Raw genomic sequence first — 18,844 nt, forward strand, 5'->3', positions numbered from 1 at the left:
AATTTTAAACATTTTTTTTACAAAAATCATATATACAATTATACCACTTCATTGAGTCTTTGTGGTGCTCTGATAACACATTCTGGCAGTGTCGTTGGAAACTGGGGGCAGGCAGTAGAAGTGTCCGTGATCTGCGTTGGTGATGTAGGAAAAACAGCAGTCAAGGGATTTTCACCTCTCCGTTCAGACCGAGACATCAATGCCTGGCAAGCAATGAGCCACATGCCAAAAGTGCGAGGAATCTTGCGTAATGGACTTCCCAGGATGTAGGGCTCAGTATCAAAGGGAGCATCAGATTTCCACTTTTAAGATTGACAAACAAGTACTCATTCTCCTCTAGTGAAAGGTAATATCTTTTGCATGCCATCATTGGTCTGCATAGGCCTTCATTTTCATTTACAATCCAAGTCTTTTGTACGAGTATCTTCCTCAGTACGTGATCTACTGTTGGTCCATTGAGTTTACTTGTCCGTCAAGGCTCTCCCGAACATCAAGGTTTCAGGACTTTCACCTGAGGTCGAGTGAGGGTCGAACTGTAAGCTCGAAGAGTGGAATTCAAGACAGTTTTACGGTTGACCTTCTCCAATACAGCACATTAAACAGCTTTCTTCAAAGTACACATGAAATGTTTGACAAGGCCTTTGGCAAAGGGCCAAAGAGGTGTGCTCTTCGGATGCTTCATATTGAGATGACTATGAAAATCTTTGAATTCTCCACTGTTGAAAGGTGGCCCATTGTCAGATTTTAAAATCACAGGGACACTCTATGTCGCGATGATGCCATCTAATTTTTCGATGACTCTTTCTTTGATAGAAGATCTTTCATCTATCACTAATCGAAAACGGGAGTATTCAGAGGATGTGGCCTAATGGCTAGATCAGTCGACCTCAGAGCTGGCGAACCAGGTTCGAGCCTGGGCAAGGACATTCAGCATCCTGTGATTCTGAGCAAATCACTTAATCTACATGTGCCGTACAAAAAAATTCATGTGTCTGTCTGTAACGCAACTGGCGCTCATGTAAAGCTCTCCGATACCTTCGGGTCTAGTTCGCGCTATATAAAACTAATGAAAAAAGTTTTTTTACAACATTCACCATCAAGTGATGTCTATTGTCAAGAGGCCTGAAAAAGTCAACAGCAATTGTTTCCCATGCATGCTGTTGTAACTCTGACATGTTAAGGGTTTGTTGAATGGTTTTAGATGAAAGGCAGTTACATAGATGAAAGGCAGTTACATAGATGACAGGCCTTCAATTCTCTTTCAACTTTCTAGTCGAGATACAGAAACCAGACTCGGTCTCGGAGAGCTCGCTTTGTGGCAACAATTCCATGATGTCCTTCATGGGCCACTTCAAATATCTGTTGTCACAGACTCTCAGGAATAACAATACTCAAACCTCTCAGGATAATGCCTTTTGAGTAAAGGACAGTTCATCTTTGACATTTTTTAACTTCTGGTATTCACTGTCATTGGAAACAGGTCAAGAGTGCCAGTTCCAAGACTGATAAGTAATAATGTCTTTTAATTTCAACATGACACTGTCTTGACTCATGGCAGTGACCATTTGTTCTAATAAAATAGCACCTGGCATGCTTGATTTCACAATGAAATTTATGTAGGCCTCAGCCGTCTTGGAAGGGGTACCAGGGCACTGCAAAGGCACTCTTGAGAAATACTTCTCCCGGTAAGAGGAAGCACGCAAAAGTCTTGAAAGCCTATTTTTTTTTTTGAAAGCCTGTCTTTTCCTGTATTGTTTCTCCCGCATACAGGTCGTGGGTAACAACGCATTCTGTTAAAACGCTCCTGTCAGCTCAGACCTTCAGTACATGCGGTGAGTGTTTGTCACTAGTCCCCTTTCAGACAAATATGCACGGCGTATTGTGCCACTCGATAGCGCCTACCTCACTCATCCTTAATTGGAGCTAGGCACGTAAGACAGCGTCATTTGCCCGCACTCAACTATGAGTTGGTTTGCTTTGTTTTGTCTTGTCTTTTTTGTCATGGAGTGCTACAGATTTAGCCTCCTTTTTTAACATGACGATTGAGGTACCTACCTGATTTTGGGACATGCATGAGAGCAAGATATGCTGCTAGAATCTATGTTTTCGACTTTAAATTGCTCATTTTGAGCATCGCTGTTTATGCCATAACGTCCGAGACCCCACTCGAACTCGGGATGGTATTTTGCTCGGGAACTAACTCCTGATATTCCACTGGGGCACAATTTTGAATCTCTAGTAAGTCATTAATTGGGATCCCCATAGGATATACAATTTTGCACTGTTACTTGAACAATGTGTGGGGTCACTTTATGATATACTATCATGCGACTGAGTCTTTCTGTCACGCTGCACTTAAAATTGTTTTTTGTTATTGCTTTCTTTGTCAGGTCACACAATACTTGGTAAATTGGATCTGGTATTTACTTGCAAAGCTGGTATCTATAACATTCCTTATAGTCTAAGCACCAGCCTTGCAGTAGAGTAAGACTACGAACATTTCCTCAACTCACTGGTCCTGATGAATTGCCATAAGACCCATTAGGGGCTAACAGAGGCAAGAAACATGTCAACCTTTCACACCACACATGCCCTTTAGGACCAATATATCAAGTTAGGGCCACACTGTTTTTAGTTAGGTTAGTGAGTCCCAGGAATACAAATGTAGGCAGTAGGGCCTCCCTAAACCTATTTTAAAGCACCACTCTGCACCCACTACACTACTCTTTCCACACACCCCCACGCACCAAGCGGCTTCACCAAAAAGATCTCCGCTAAAGAGCCCCTTCGCGGGTGCCCGTCGGGCATCGCAGCATCGGCCTGAGGAGGAGCAGGCCCATATGATGAAGCATGACATCCTTCAGGGTGCGTGAGGGCACTTTTTCTCAGACCTGAACACATTCATTCGCACCAAGGAACTGCACACCAACTTGATATATTTACTCTTGAGAACTAGTCAGCAGGGTTTTGATCTTTCCCTGAACAGCGCACAATTGTATAGTTGTACTTTGTAACCTTACACCCAAACATTCAATGCAAGGAGGCACCTTTCTCTTTGGATTGACAAAGATTGTCAACAATGCTTAATGATTGGTCACAAGGCTGATAGGCTTTCCATAAAAGAAATTGTGGAAATGTTCACAAGCACAAACCACTGTTAAACTTTCTTTCTCAGGTTGTGAACAAGGAAGTTCAGTTTGGGACAATATGTCTTTGAGCATTTGGATGTCCGCTGTGCAAGGATTGAATCTAACCTGTTGGGGCTAGCATCAACAACAACCTCTATATGAAGCTTTGGATCACAGTATGTAATTTCTGTAGCGTTCGATAGCCTGTTTGATTTTATTGAAGCTTTACCCGCATTCACTTGACCAATGAAACAAAACATTCTTTTTCATCAAGTCTCTTAATGGAGCGCTTATGGTGGCAAAGTCTTGTATGTATCCAGAACAGTAACTGCCAAGGCCACGGAATGCACGTAAAATGGAAACATCTCGCATGGGACAGGCAGTTGGCAAAGCTTGCACCTTAGCTGGATCGGGTGTCATGCACCAATCAGAAAAGATATGGCCAAAGAATTTTACCTTTGTCGTAACAAACTCAGATTGGTCAGCATTCAAAATCAAGCCTGCATCGACTTGCCAACGATACACTTGCATGAGAACTTTGTCATTCTCCTTCTGGGTTGCTCCGAAACTCAATATGTCAATCAATCAATCATTCAAAATAAGCTTTATTCGAAGTCACAAAGTGAATCATAAAATTGTATACAACAGGCTATAATAAAAACAGTTGTTGACTGCATGATCATACAAATGCTATTTACAACTGCTTTCTGTAGTTAATAACAGCCAGCAGAAATCGTGACATTACTACAGACGTATATAAATTCGGCAACATTTGTAGGTACATAAAAGCGGGGCGACATTGGAAAATTTCTAACTGTAACAACAAATATTTACAGAAAAGCACAGTATTGATGGTAGTCTGTGGTGAGGTGTCATCACAAGGACATTTCCCCAGGTCAGATGACCATTTGTTAACAGTAGGGAAACAAATTAAACGATGGAAAATATCCAACCGAAAACGGGTCAACACAAACCTGTGGTGCGAGTTATACACTTCAGCTAAGTACGGTTGCATGCAATGACTAGTCAGGATCATCTGATTCCTCAACACCGAAGGTTTCAAGATTTTGGAAGCTAATCTGGTTTCCTCTAATAGCGATATACATTTCAATTTTAAGGCTTTCCTTTGCACAGTAATTAGGTTCTCGGGGTGGTAGAAATACTCGGATTTAAGCCAAGGGATTTTGAGAGTGTGCGTAGATTTTAAACAATCGGCAATTATGGCTCGATTAAAAGAGGTGTGTTCGGATGACCAAATTTTGTGCCAAAGAAGAACTGGCTGTATCCTGATCAGGTCTGCTATGTGCAAGGCTCCTAGTTCAGCGTGACAAACATAGGTTGAGCTACTTTTCGGGAGTGCAAGGAGATTCCTTAGGAAGGTGTTTTCCTCAAGTTGGAGAATATCAATCTTCCCATACCCCCAGAGCTCAGATGCGTACATAGCAATAGGTCTAAATTTGGCCTTATAGATGGTCATCAGCTCCTTCGGATGTTTAATGCCAAGCTGTCTAGCAAAGTTTAATACAGCCATTTTCGTTTTGACAAAATGAAGCCTCCTTGATTTAATTTAATTGCCCCTGGCCAGTTCCCCGCTTGACTAAACACAATCCCCAGATATGAAAATGTTGCTGTGAACTGGATTTTAGATCCCTCAATAAAGATATCACAGCAGTGGGAATTCTTGTTCCCAATTTTCATAGCGAACGTTATACTGATGTTGATTTTTAGGCCAAGGTTTTGCATGAACTGGGCCAACTTGTCAACTAGATGCTGGGGGAAAAGGGGAGTGCGGGCAATTAATACCGCGTCATTGGCATAAAAGAGTGCTGATACTGGCCGATGTCCCACCTGTGGTAGGTCCGCACACTTGCTTGCCAGCATCTCTACTACGCTGTTGAGGTAGAGGTTAAACAGGAAGCGGGCCAGTACACATCCTTGGCGTCCCTTCTTCCTATTTTAAATGGTCTGGTACAATTGCCATTAAGGCTGTAGCCAACTCTACCTCGACCTTGGGTGTAAAGATCTCTAAGAAAATTCACAATTGTGCAGTCCACGCCCATTTAAGCCATGATTGACCATAACTTATCATGAGCCACAAAATCAAACGTGAGGATAAATCTACAAAAACCACAAACAGATTGCCTGCTTTTATATGTACGTATTTACCAATAAGTAGGTCCAGATTAATGGCCTGCTCAACAGTCCCAAGCCCAGGCCTAAAACCGTACTGCAGGTCCAAGAGGATATTGTTAGTTTCTGCCCAGTTCTGCAGTCGGCCTAAAAGACTGCGACCAGCCACCTTTACTAAACAATCCAGAAGAGAAATTGGCATGTATTTTGCTGGATTGTTATGGTCACCCTTCTTAAATATAGGGACAATAAGAGATTCAGACCACGTGGGTAAAAAACCTTGTTCTCAACAGGCTCTAAAGAGCAGAGTAAGTATGGGACCCCAGAGGTCGATATCAGATTTAAACAAATCGATAGGGATCCCATCAGGCCCTGGGGCTTTACCCCCCTTACTTGCTTTCAGTGCCAGAACGACTTCATCCAAGGAGAATTCCAGGTATTTCTGGTCATTAAAAGGTAGCATAGAAAGGGAAACGTTAGATGGAGGCGCCGGCCCAGTATGGTTGGAAAAAATAGGAACAATAGGAGAGGTAGTCAACATGTCTTGCTTAGAAAAATACAAATTGGTAAAATGTGCTATCCATGCCACCTCTGTAATAGCTATCTCAGCTCGCGGGTAGTCTGGGGAATTATAGGAAGGAGAATTAATGACACGCCAGAACGTGATGTTGTCATTGGTCAGACTAACTTTGAGTAGTCTGTTCCACGTTTCCTCCTTCAAGGTTATTTTCCATTGTCTAATGGCTAGTTTATATGCTAGTCTACATTCCCGGATGTCATTAACAGATCTCAGTTGTTTAGCTAAAGCTAGTTTTAAATTTCTGTGGGTTTTTGTGCAAATTGAATCAAACCAGCCACAATGGCCCACCTTCGCTTTTTTCTGGTTTACGAGGAGCCCCTCACCAATGCCCTTTTTCATGAGATTGAACGCTAAAATAAATTTGTGTGCCTCCGTAGTTTCATCTAGACATGATTCAAAAGCATCCCTCTATGAATTTGTTTTTGCTAAAAAATAGATGGATCTACCAATATGTCCTCATTATAATTGAAACCATTCATGACACGCTGTATGACACGTCAAATGACATCTTGAAAAAGCTCTGCAGCAGATGACACACTGAAACATAGTCTTTTGTATTGGAACAAACCAATATGTGTAGAAAAGGTTGTACTATACCTGCAATTCTCCTTGAGTTCCAACTGATGATATCTCTAATTCAAATCAAGGCGAGAGAAGGCCTTAGCACCATTCAGTTGTTTTATGTCAGCAATGAGCGGACCTGGATGTCATTCTCTTTCAATAGCCTTGTTTGCTTGACGCATAGCAACACAGACGCATACAGCTCCTTCACTGTATCGTTTGAGTACTACCACGATGGGAGAAACCCATGGTGTCGGACCAGTAGAACACTCAATGATATCATGTTTGAATAATAATTCAAGTTCTTATTCAACTGCTTCCTGTAGATAAAAAGCAATCCGTCTGTGTCTTTGAGCGTATGTGTTTATTGTACTTTCATAATCTTGAATTTTCCTAACTCATGAAACAATGAAGGGAACTGACTTGTTCATGTTATAGTTCACTGATATCAGTCCCATATCAGCAGCGGTGCTGAACAAAATATTGTTTTGTTTTTATTTTCCTGGTCTTTTGCATTACAAAGCACTTTTGTTTTTTATCAAAGGGAAGGGATGTGTAGTAATGGGAATTATTCGTTCAATAGAGCTAGGCATGTAGAATTGTATGTCATGCGGAATTTAGAATTAGATGGGTTCATATGTTCAAGCTATATAAGTCGTATGTAGAATGTTGAAGGCAGATGATGCTGTTCTTTACTTGGGCTTGTACATGTTCACCATGCTGTATGAGGTTGTTCAATAAAGAAGGAATTTGCACAGCTAACCTGGCTCAGCAAGATTACTACACTGATCAAACCATAATTGACTCTTAAATATGTGAAAATTTATTCCTCAGGCATCTGGTCAGGAGAAAAAATGTCACCAGAGCAGGACTGGCTACATTCCCTGTGGTTGTGCGCCAATACTGTTTATAAACGTGGGGTGGAAGGGGCCTATGCTTGACAGCGAGGACTACTCAATGCAAAGGCAGCTCCCTTGTAACTGATGTCATCAGCCTTTGTTGACCTTGGCACGTCACCGAAAACATAATGCTGCTTAATAATAGGCAAATTCCAGGGTTTATGTAAGTCATCCATGGTATCCAGATGTATTTAACCTCTGTGTTTTGTTTGTTTTTGACAAAGACAGGAACATCTTGTATTTTCTGTGATAGCTGGGGCTAAACACATCTACACTTATACAACCGAGTTTGCTGGCATGAAGATATGCTTAAAGAAACACACATATTGGAGAGGGGTCACAGATGGACATAACCGTGTGCTTTAAAATCGGAGAAAGGAGCAATACTGATTATTCCCATTCATATTGCCAGAAGAATATTATTAAAAACAGATAACAATTTTAAAAGCCTACCTCCTCCAAGCTGAGTTGCAAATATTCAAAAATTTGAAAAGGATTTCTTCGACAAACCAGTTTTTCTTTTTTAACCTGAATAAAAATCAATCACACATGTTAAAATTTACAATACTTACAATACAACCTTCAAGCCTAGACGTTGGTCTAGTGCTATTGTAACATTAGTGTTCAGTCTGTGTCTAGAGTCCACATTTCCAGAAGACACAAACACATCAGAAAAGAGGGTGAAGAATCAAGCGCATACAAGGTCTGCACCAGTCAATCTCACAAAGAGAGATGAATGAATTAATTGTGCAGTCTGTAGCAGAGATGAGATATGCAAAAGGGGAGGATGCCAAGGAGTTAACAACAATAACAAACAAATCAGTAAAACAATTCGAAAAGTTGTACAATGAAGATCCCAACTCACAATAGTTATTGATAAAGGATGCATTTAATCTCAAGTAAACTTTTTTTAAGGATATCCCGTCAATATTTTTTTAATTCTGTACAACGATTTCCCAAGTTTGTAGACAAAAACATAATTAAACTCATTATTCTTGCATAACAATCACAACTAAATCAGAAGAATACTTATTGTGTACTAATATTTCATACATACATTAAACAATATTATTTAGTGATTGCTACTCTGTCAGAAAAATGGGCTACCTTCATTTTAAGTGTTTCATACTTAAAGTGACTGAGGGATGGAACAGGGATAGCACAGAAGCGATGGGCTGAATCCCTATTGAAAACACTCTTGAAATCCTATTGACAAAAAATATTGGTAAACAAAATCCCAGAGCATCAACTTATTAAAAACAATATATGTATTTTTTTCGATCTATAAATATTTATTCATTAGAATGATCACTGTAAATATTGGTGAGTGGAATGTTCTGCTCGGCCTGTGGAATTGGCGGAAATTTGGCCACTCTGTGTTTCTCTTTAATGGGGAGTTCTGGCCAAATTCCGCCACTCGCCACATGGTGGAATTTTTCAGCTGCGAGGCACCAGAATATGTGAGCTGGAGCGACATTTGGCATCCCCAATCGTGATTTTCTAATGCAGGCGGCCCCTCGTGTTCGTAAATGGTTGCAGGTCTGTCATTCGGCAGTAAAATCAACTCGAATGGCGCGAGCTCTTGCGCAACACATAGTTCCATTTGCGCAGATTTTTAGCGCTGCTCTCGCTACCTGCGCTAAATTGCAGTGCAAGCTGCATATTTTCTGCTTATTGGTGGAATTCCAAGGAATCTCGCTGAGTTTTTCCGTAACTCCTCGAAATTCTGTGGAGTGAAACTCTGCGAGTTTCGCCCACCCCTACTGTAACATTTTACTGTATGGACCTTGATTTGAAGATCCATTGGCATTGTCTTTGTTCAAGCTTAAGATTTAATCTAATAACACAAATGAAAATTATTTTTAAACAGGTCTGATCGTAAATATACATGGAGTATGGTGTTGTGCTGCAGGAGAATTATAGACACTGTTTTTAACAGCTCTTGTATGTTCTTTCTTCTGCTGAAGGTTTCATACAGCGTTTGCAAACTTACCACAGACATTCTAACAAACACTCAACATCTTAAGTATTACAGCTAATTAAATGAAAACTAGTAACTTTTTATGTGACACCTTTAAAACCTTTACTTTTGTTCACACCCAAATGACTGACAGACACGTCTTTGCAAATAAAGAAACTCAATTGTGGTACCACATTATGGAATCTAGCCTGACCTTTCATTTATGAGAACACAATTGTCCTTTAGGTTTCCTGCGTTTATAAATGTGATCACTGATCCATTTAACATCTCTTATAATCATAGATCTTTCTAGAGAATGTATAAATGCCCAACAAATTATTTTATTAGGTCTTGTGCTTTTCTGGAATACTGCAGGAGTGTGATGAATATTAGGAAACTTACTTTTTCCATTCCAATGTTGTTATCTGTAGATTTTAATTTCCATCTACAGTTATTGGTTCACTGGTAAGCAAATTTAATATGTTGACAGTACAAACTATTTTTCAACCCTTTCTTATTTTTGTTGGCTTCTTTCTCAGGATCTGAAAACTATTATGTCCCATTCCAAATTGAACAACAATAGCAATATTTGATCTTTGATGATGCATATTATAACAATGCTTGAAGCATAGAATGTACAGTTTTCATCACTATGTATTAACATATGTAAATGACTGTAAGCTAGCAATATCTCGGAATGTAAAACAATTGCCTTCCTATTACCCTGGACACCACAGCATAAGCTGGGAACAAATATTCTAATTTAATCTTAACACCACCTCTAATGTTTCTCTGTACATAATATGTTTAGAACTCATCTGTTATAATCTGCCTTCTGGGATAAATTACTTTGTTTTTCCTTAAGAAACAGTCATTGGTTAAAAAAACGACATCTTTCCAATTAAATAGTTCTTAGTGATAACAATTTTTAACAGAAAGTACATAATATATTTTCAAGTCAGAAACAAGATTATAATTTAAATTGGAGTAAAATGTATCAGCCACAGCTGCAGGACTGAGGATAATTACATTACCTGCTTTATCAGCTTTTTTGTTGTGATGTGATCATATTTTTATAGTGTGTTGCCGAAGTGTGGTTAGACTGAGTGATTATCTTGAATTCTTTTACTCTTGTCTTCTAATCACTCAAATGCATTTGTGACTAGTCCAAAGTAGTGGGTTTAGATTTGCAAGGCAGTTTGTTATTCATACTTCAAGGAGGCAGTAAATGCTTCTGTCTGCTCAATCACAGTTGTATCCCAGTCTTCTTCAAAATCACACATCTGACATCATGTATATGCTCAGTACTATACTTGAGGTGAACATGTTTGGTAACATCATATCTGGTAGAGAGACTAACAAGCTGTAGATTCCTTACCTTAGAATATCCCCAGGCATCAGACTAGATCTGGAAGATTTTTGAGCAGTACCCGTGCGCTAGTAGCGGTCATCATCCAGCTCCGCGTTGCTGGTGCTGTCTGCACCAGAAGAAGCATGTGCGGTACTTCTACAGGTGCCACCCAGCCGCACTGACGTCAGTTACTTTCGCGACTTTCCACGCCAGAGAGCAGAGCCACGATAAGAACTGGACACTGGCATGGAAAAACTATGGCCCCGAGAAGGGTGTCCCTGATACTACAACAGGCACGCAGAGCAGTGAGGATTGGATGGGCGGTAAGGAAACTGCAGCTAGACAGAGCCACTACCAGATAAGACATTACCAAAGGTAAGTAACTAGTTAATCTAATAGAGACAATTCTCCTCCTGGCAGGTGTTATGGTCACTAGAAAGACAGTTTTGATGGTCAAGAGCCTAAGCGGGCAACTGTGCAGAGACTCAAACGGTGCACACATCAAGAAGGTGAGAACTAGACTGAGATCCCATTGGGGTTTAATGAATGGCCTGGGGCAAATGTGCTGCAAGCCTTTAAGGAGCCTAGCCACAACGGGTGACTTACATAATGAAGGTTAGTACGGCAATCGCAAATAAGCTGAAATGGCTGAAAGATAGCCTTTAACTGTGCTCAGAGCAGAGTCCTGCTGGACTAAAGAAAGAGCAAATAGAAGAACCTAGGACAGAGGTGCAGAAAGGGGTCGATATTGTGGGAATCACACCATGTCACAAACTTATCCCAACGGCAGGCATTTACCGACTTGGTTGAGGAACGCCTGGCTGCCAGAATAACATCACAGACTTCGGAAGGAAGGTGGAAAGCTGTTAACTGTCACCGCTCAATCTCCACAGGTGAAAGGTGCACAGGTTTGGGTGCAGAACCCTTCCCTGCTGCTGCGACAGAAGATCCTCTCAAAGGGGCAGCCTGATCAGAAGAATAATTGTCATGCTCAACCGCTAGGGGTACCCGACTCTCCATGCCCAATCCAGAGCCACAAGAATAACTTGGGCCCGGTTGTTCCTGAACTTCTTGAGAACTCCGGATAGGAGTGGTATTGGTGAAATGCATACAGAAGGCCGGGGTTCCACTGGAGCCAAAAAGCATATGTAAGCGAGAGTCGCCTTGGAAACTTGCGTGTGCAAAACTGTTGCCACTACGCTTTCTCAGCAATGGTGAACAGATCTGATCAAGGCTCTCCCCACTACTGAAAGAGTCCTTGCACCACCTCCGGATGGAGAAGCCATTTGTGATCAGCTAGGCTGAGTTTGACTGCCCTGGCGTTCAGAGTCCACCAGGGTTGAACCACCAGGGAACTGCCCTGACATCCAGCCATGTCCAGAGATGGAGAGCGTCTTGCCAAATAATCCATAACCCCTCCTTGCCCTTTCCAGATCCAGTCTGACACAGACGATATTCTAAGGTAAGGAATCTGCAGCTAGACGGCTCTATCAGATAGGCATATTGCCTATAGGCGGTGCTAATTTTGGTGCATTCATTTCAAAATAATTTTTAAATTATTTTCCATTGGAGTATAAACTTAAATCGATGCAGAAAAATACTCTAAAGAATCACAGTCACAGACATATCAAAAAAGCTCCCTTTATTTAGTAAGACATTTCGTCCACTGAGGACTTTTTTGGAAGATAGATTAAAGTGTCTTCCCATTTTCTACAGGTCGATTCTCTGATCATGTCATCATTTGTCTGTCGCATTTGCAACCTCACTTTTTTTTCTTGATACTGGCTAAATCATTGTACCACTGGGAATAGACAGTCTGTTGAGAACTACTGCAGATAAAAAGATCTTTTGTGACGTGTGCTTGCTAGCAACTCATCGTCACTTGTAACTGACTGCATGTGAACTCTAGGAAGTGTTATATTTTGCTATTTGGGGTTTCACTGAGATGAACCCATTTTCCTTTGGGTGACGATGAACTGACTTTTATAGTCAACTTCTTCATCCCTATGAAATGTGCATTGGTTTTTCTTACTCTTCAACCCATTATGGATATACAGCTTGCTACTTTCTTTGATCAAACTCTTAATTCACAAATTGAATTTCTGGTTTTACTGTGTCTTTAGCCGATTCATTTTTGAGGACCTGCTTCTCTGCGTGTTTCATAAGCAATCCAGTAATATGTGTAGAGACTGAAATCAAGTTCTGTTGCCATCCTTCAATGCAACTTGGTGGCTTCTACCCTCCATTGCCTAGTATTTTGGGGTTTCACATTGACTCATATTGAGTCATAAGCACCTAATCAGCTACCAAGCCTTTTAAGAAATCAGCAACTTACATAAGATTAACTTCCAATCTTCCAATGCCAGTCCCTACTTTCTGCATGACCATACAAGTCTTCATGTCCTACCGTATCAAGTACAGCAAGTACAGCAATTCTGCTCTTATAAAAACTTACAAAAGCTCCCCTCTGCATGCAAATACTTAAAAAGCCTATGTATACATAATTTACAAAGCAGTGCATGCACACAAACTGTGCCAGCCGTACCTGCATCAACCACACTAAATACTGTTATGTGGTCACATTAGGCCCAAGCAAAGTGTCTGTGCTCTCCCTTTAAACATGGTTGAGTTGGAATATTTCTAAATGGTATATTTAACATTCCTATAAGTCCCTAGTGTATGGAACCAAGCGTACCCAGGTCCTGTATGTTTAATGTAACTAATGGGCTACAGCACTTATTGGGACATCCACTACGGTGATATTGTAAAACAAAGAAGCCTGACTATATCAGTGAGAAAACTGCATTTCGACCTGTCAAAAATTTGCTTTTCAATATTAATAACTTTACTAAACGTAGGCCTTGTAACCCACAAGGCAGGGTGCATGATATTCAAAATTAGGACAGGTAGAAATTTTATGTTACCATATCCTTACAGAAGTAAGCACCGACAAGCCATCTGACATATAACACCAAAGGCACACTTGAAAGTAAACCAGTTTCCAAAACAATTCTTATGTATATACTTTCTGGTTGCTGGAAAACCCTTCTTTGGTCTACCAGACTTGTGCCTCTGAGTTTACTGGGCGAAAAGTGAATGCTACAAACTTGATTTTAGTGCTACCTGTTGGGAGGACACTAGGATTGCCATCGTACAAACCCCACACACACCACCAGCCCTTAGAGCCCATGTTAGTGTGCCTGAAGATGTCAGCCATCTTGAAAACACGCAAGAGTTGGCCCCTTGAACTGTTACCCTCATTGGTTAGGGCATGCCCAGGAGTCATTCCTGCCCACTAGCTCATGCCAAGAGGACTGAACCTTCTCTCTGCAACCTGAGAAGAGCCCTGGACCTGCTACCCAGGACAAAGAAATGGACTCCAATGGTCATACGGCTGACCTTCTGTTCAAGCTACAGAGATACAACAAACTACAAGAGACCTTTTACTGCAACGGCCCAGCTGGCCAATGTCAACTGGACCTGCACTTGAATCTTTCTGTTGGCCTCTGCCTATCACCCTGCGAGTTTCTAAATGCTTTCCCTGAGATCCTAGGGGGCTTCAGAAGCGTACTTATGTGGTGGACTGGGACTTAAAGGACTGTGCCATAAGGTCAAATCTGTAACTACAACAAACATGGTTGGTCTATCTGACCCGAGCTCCATCGCAGTCAGCATCAAATTGCACTTTATGCTTCTTGGCACTGTTCTGATTTAAAACCTTAAAAATTCACATCTCCAGTTCCCTTCATTCGAATTTTGGCACTTTGGTGACATTTTGTTTCTTAAATTTTACTCTATTTTTCTAATGCAAGTTGGTATGTTTATTGTGTTGCATTTCGACTTTATTACTGTTTTGGCACTGCATAAATATGTTATACATTGCCCCGAGTTACACCGGTGTGCTTTGTGTCATAGCTGCAAGTGAGTTGAGCTCAAGTTAATTTAGTTACTTTAATGGTTCACTCTGACCAGAATTGTGAATATTTCTTGAGGTGGGTAGTCACCCGCTCCAAATACTAATCCAATTTCGTAAAGAGATATTTACTGATAATTATTATGTGCAATTTATTTTTTTAACAGATATTTTTTTTTTGCTAATACTATGTGGGAGCAATCTTTGCATTTATGCTCCTAACATTACTAGCTCATAGGAGAGAGTGCCTCAGGGAAAATGATTAAAACACTGCATTTGGATCCTGTCTGAAAGAAGTGGATCTTCTTTCCACTTGTGACATGAAAAAACACACACACAAACTTCCAACTGGATTCCAACCCTCAGGCTCAAGTTCAAATGTTTCTGCACACAATATGCATTTTTTGTAGAACTAATATACACACAAGCCGTTCAGATGTCCAATCGGAAATATGAAAAAACTGACATCCTATCAGCCATAGACACTGTTTCTCTAAAGGTAAACAGTGCATCCCAGTTCACATGAAATGGCCAAGGAGAAGATATCTCAGCATAGTGTAGGTCAAACTCAAAGAAATATGCTGGACATCAAGCCACATTGTTGGTAGCACCCACTTCCAATTAAGAAAATGAAGTTGAGAAAGATCGAAAATAAGATTCTATGCTCTGTATGTTTAGAAATGTAACATACAATGACACATCTGAAGGAGCTTCACACAGCAGAGGTTACTTTGCTGATATACTTCCTCCTTCTCTGCATAATACTTTTAACAGCTTACATACAAGAACCAGATGGAATTTATTTTTCTCAGCTTGGTTTGGTTTTATTTTCAGACTTCTACTTCACTGACATTAGATAAAAAGCCCACTACTGTTTGCCACGTAGCATAGATTCCTCTACCATATTCTTTCTTCCTTATGGCTACCTTATAACAGGTCTTCACAATTAGTTTCCTCTACAGAAGTAACTTAAAGGCACTACCCTTCTTAGCAAAATTTCTCCATGAAGCAATGACTAGCTATTCCAAAATCTACTGCTGGAGCCCAAGCACATGGAGGATCAATTGGTACGAACTAAACAACACAAAGAGACAGTTAGTTAAAGTTTTGATTCTCTAATACTAAATCAGAATCTCTCTCATTCCAATCTCTAATTACTAGGCTTTTCTATCAGCTATTTCATCTTGGGGCATATGCATCAACATTAGCATTTGCGATTCCTTATTAGCGAAAAATAAGGATTCGCTAATAAGGAATAGCAAAAGGCTATGCATGTAGGAATCGCTATTCAAATAGCGATTCCTTAACTTTCCTTAATTGCTACTAGCAAATAGCGAGTAGCAATTAAGGAATGCCGTCTCACTCATTCCTATGGGCCTCCAGGCCCATAGGAATGAATCGGAGATTGCATGAGCAAATAGCGAGTACCAGTAGGTTCTCGCAAATTGCTCATGCAATTTCAAGGGTGCAAGGGTGTCAAAATGACACCCTATAGCACCCCTGAAAATGATATGTGCACATATGTTGCACACACACATGCTCTAAGGGCATGTGTGTGCGCAACATGAAACTTTGAAAAATGCACAAAAGTGCATTTTTCAAAGTTTTTGCAAATTACCATGCAGTTCATCTTCATGGTAATTTGCTCCCCCTATTAGCGAAATCGCTAATTTTTTAACTTTGATGCAGTGCATTTAAGGAATCTCACTTTGGGATTCCTTAAATGCAATCGCTATTTAAGGAATCGGTATTTAAGGAATCCCCATTTAAAGAATCGCTATTTAAGGATTCCTTAAATAGCGATTTTTGCTTTTGGGTTGATGCATTGGGATTGGGTATTTTTAACTTAATACCGGGAGCTATTAGCGAATCGGTATTTTACCGACTGGATTTTGGGTTGATGCATGAGGCTGTCTATCTTTCTTTTCTCTTCCTTTAATGCGTTCATAAACCTGGATGGAAGGAAACAGCTGAAGTGCTAACAGAAAACAGGCGAGTGAAGCTCCATTCCAGTTAAGACGAGGTAAAATAAAATATAAGAGCAATACCCAATCATTTGACCTTGTTTCTTATCCTAGAGCCTTGGGGCTGATTGGTAAGAGATTGGGCTACTCAGTGCTTAATTTATTTTAAAAAGACAAAAAAATACCCTCGTTAGGAGGCCACTGTGTCTTGAATCACCCACTGCCCCTCCCAGCGCTGCTGATGACAGTACCAACGTAACTACTAACATAATACTCGTGCAAGTGTGACTATTCAGTCTATTCCAGGCCCCCAAGAATGTCTTGGGCAGTAGGTATTAGTCATTTTTAATGTAGATTGAATTAATATACAAATGTTGTCGGGCTCAACAATAAACTAGATAACCAGCGCCATGTGGCAGACTATTACAATTGGCAGTGTTGACAATTTATTGCCGGTGCAAAGCACCAGAAACCCCGCCTCAAATTAAGCACTGGGCCCCCTGCAGGTCTAGGTGAAAAGCTTCAGTGCAATGTCCACAAAGCAGAATATTAATTTGCTTTTCCAAATCCCACAAAATAATTATTCTGTACTTAGCCTACACAGTACGGTGTCTTTGTATGGGTGCCACACCAAAGCTGTTGATTTAAAAAAGTATATTATGAAATACTTAATGCAAACTTACAAATGAACCTAATTTATATTACTCTGTAATTTCCCTGCAAGTCATTTATAAAATATGCTTACACTGCAATGTGCATTACAATGTCATTGCTGCCTTGCCTTTCTTTTCCCACCCTAGTTTGGGTACAGTATACTACGAGGACAGTATACTAGTTCAAGAAATTGTTTGTTTTTGTACTGAAATATAATTTCACAGGCAGTACCAACTATACAATCCTCTTTCATAAACTGTAGGCTAGTGCACTTTTCCACTTGGTCTGCACCAATGACTTATTTGGTAAAAGTTAAGTGCAAAGAAAAAACACATTTAAAATGACCCACTCTGTTGGTGTTCATCTAATTCACATTGCTTTTCCTGGCCATTACTCAAGACTTGCCCTGGCCCGTTTGTAACAAGTCAACTCAATAGCAGCAAATATATACATGCATTCTTGCTGCTACTGGAACATGTAATGAATAAGATCACACCAGGTGCCTATAATTTGCATGCCACATGTGATAGTAAAACCATAGCGACCACAGAACAGACTGGACCATAACATTGACGAGTTCTTAATGCAGTTAGCGATTTATGGTCTCATATCTGTCCACAGTGTCTGCCAAGGATAATGTTCAAAGTAATGAATTCTATGAGCAAATGCGGGGTAGCTTTCCTTGAACTCACCTCTTTCTCCTCTTCTTCGCCATCACTGCAAAACAGTATTTCCTCTTCTTGCACCAAAACATACTCATGTTCATGTTCCTGCTGGCTGAATGAACCCTGATGCTCTTGTTTAAGAGTCTGGCTGATTTTACAGCCACAGTGCAAAATTAAATCATCATGTCTATCACAATGTACTTTAGCTAATTCCTTGATGTCTACTGTTTCTACTGTGTCGCTGCCATACTTGGCTAAAGGGTCATAAGTAGGGTCTCCTTCCAAGCACCTCTTCTTGGAGACTGGGCTCTTGCTCGGGCTGTCAGGAGGCAGAGTCTCAGGATCGGCGTTATCAAGGGAGGAGATTGCCAAATGTTCCACCTCTTCCTGCATATTTGTAAGTTCGGATTCAGGCTCAGATTTGCACTTGTCTAGTTCAGCATCCTCCTTTTCGCACTGGGAAGGTAAGTCTATGGGTTTGGTGAAATCCTCAAGAATGCCGTCGATTGACCAATTACGGAGTCCTTGTTTACGCATTAGGCTTCTAGTCCAGTCAACATGACACTGGTACCTAGAAAGGTTAATAAATGTCAAACAATTTAAAGGTTATTTTGAAAGTGAATTACAGCATACGATCATGTGAAATACAATTAAGAGGTCTTAAATAATTATTGTTAAGTTTTCTATAGATTTTATTATCCAGTTTAAAACTAAATTCTTAAACCAGCTAAAATGCATGTTCCTTCTAGCTACCCTGTTTTTTCAACAGGGATTTAAAAAAATCGGGGGATAATTTAATTGACAGCCATATTTTCCAACATAAATTCAATGATTTTATTAGCTGGGTTCCGGTAACATATATTGTAGCTGTTTCTGGCAATTCACACACCAGAAATTATTTCCCAGTTCTATTCTTTTCCATGCAGGACTACAAAATACAGGGGCTTTTCACTCAAACACGTTTCCAAAGCCGGTACTTCAGAAACACATGATCGCCAGCATTATATCTAATAAAAAATTTAAAAAGTTTCTACTTTCT

At 40.4% G+C, this 18,844-nt stretch overlaps 1 protein-coding gene across 1 annotated transcript in view; it reads right to left on the reverse strand.

Moving 5' to 3' along the window:
• The window catches only part of TSEN2 (tRNA splicing endonuclease subunit 2), an 82,301-nt gene that overhangs the window by 35,931 nt on the left and 27,526 nt on the right, over positions 1–18,844 (reverse strand). The window contains exons 4-5 of the mRNA XM_085624860.1: positions 17,833–18,376; positions 7,752–7,826 (exon numbers count right to left, since the gene is read on the reverse strand). Of these exons, the coding sequence (XP_085480986.1) occupies positions 7,752–7,826; positions 17,833–18,376 (619 nt within the window). The remainder of the gene's footprint in view (positions 1–7,751; positions 7,827–17,832; positions 18,377–18,844) is intronic.

This window comes from Triturus cristatus, chromosome 9 (assembly GCF_964204655.1).
Source record: "Triturus cristatus chromosome 9, aTriCri1.1, whole genome shotgun sequence".
Lineage (NCBI taxonomy): Eukaryota > Metazoa > Chordata > Amphibia > Caudata > Salamandridae > Triturus > Triturus cristatus.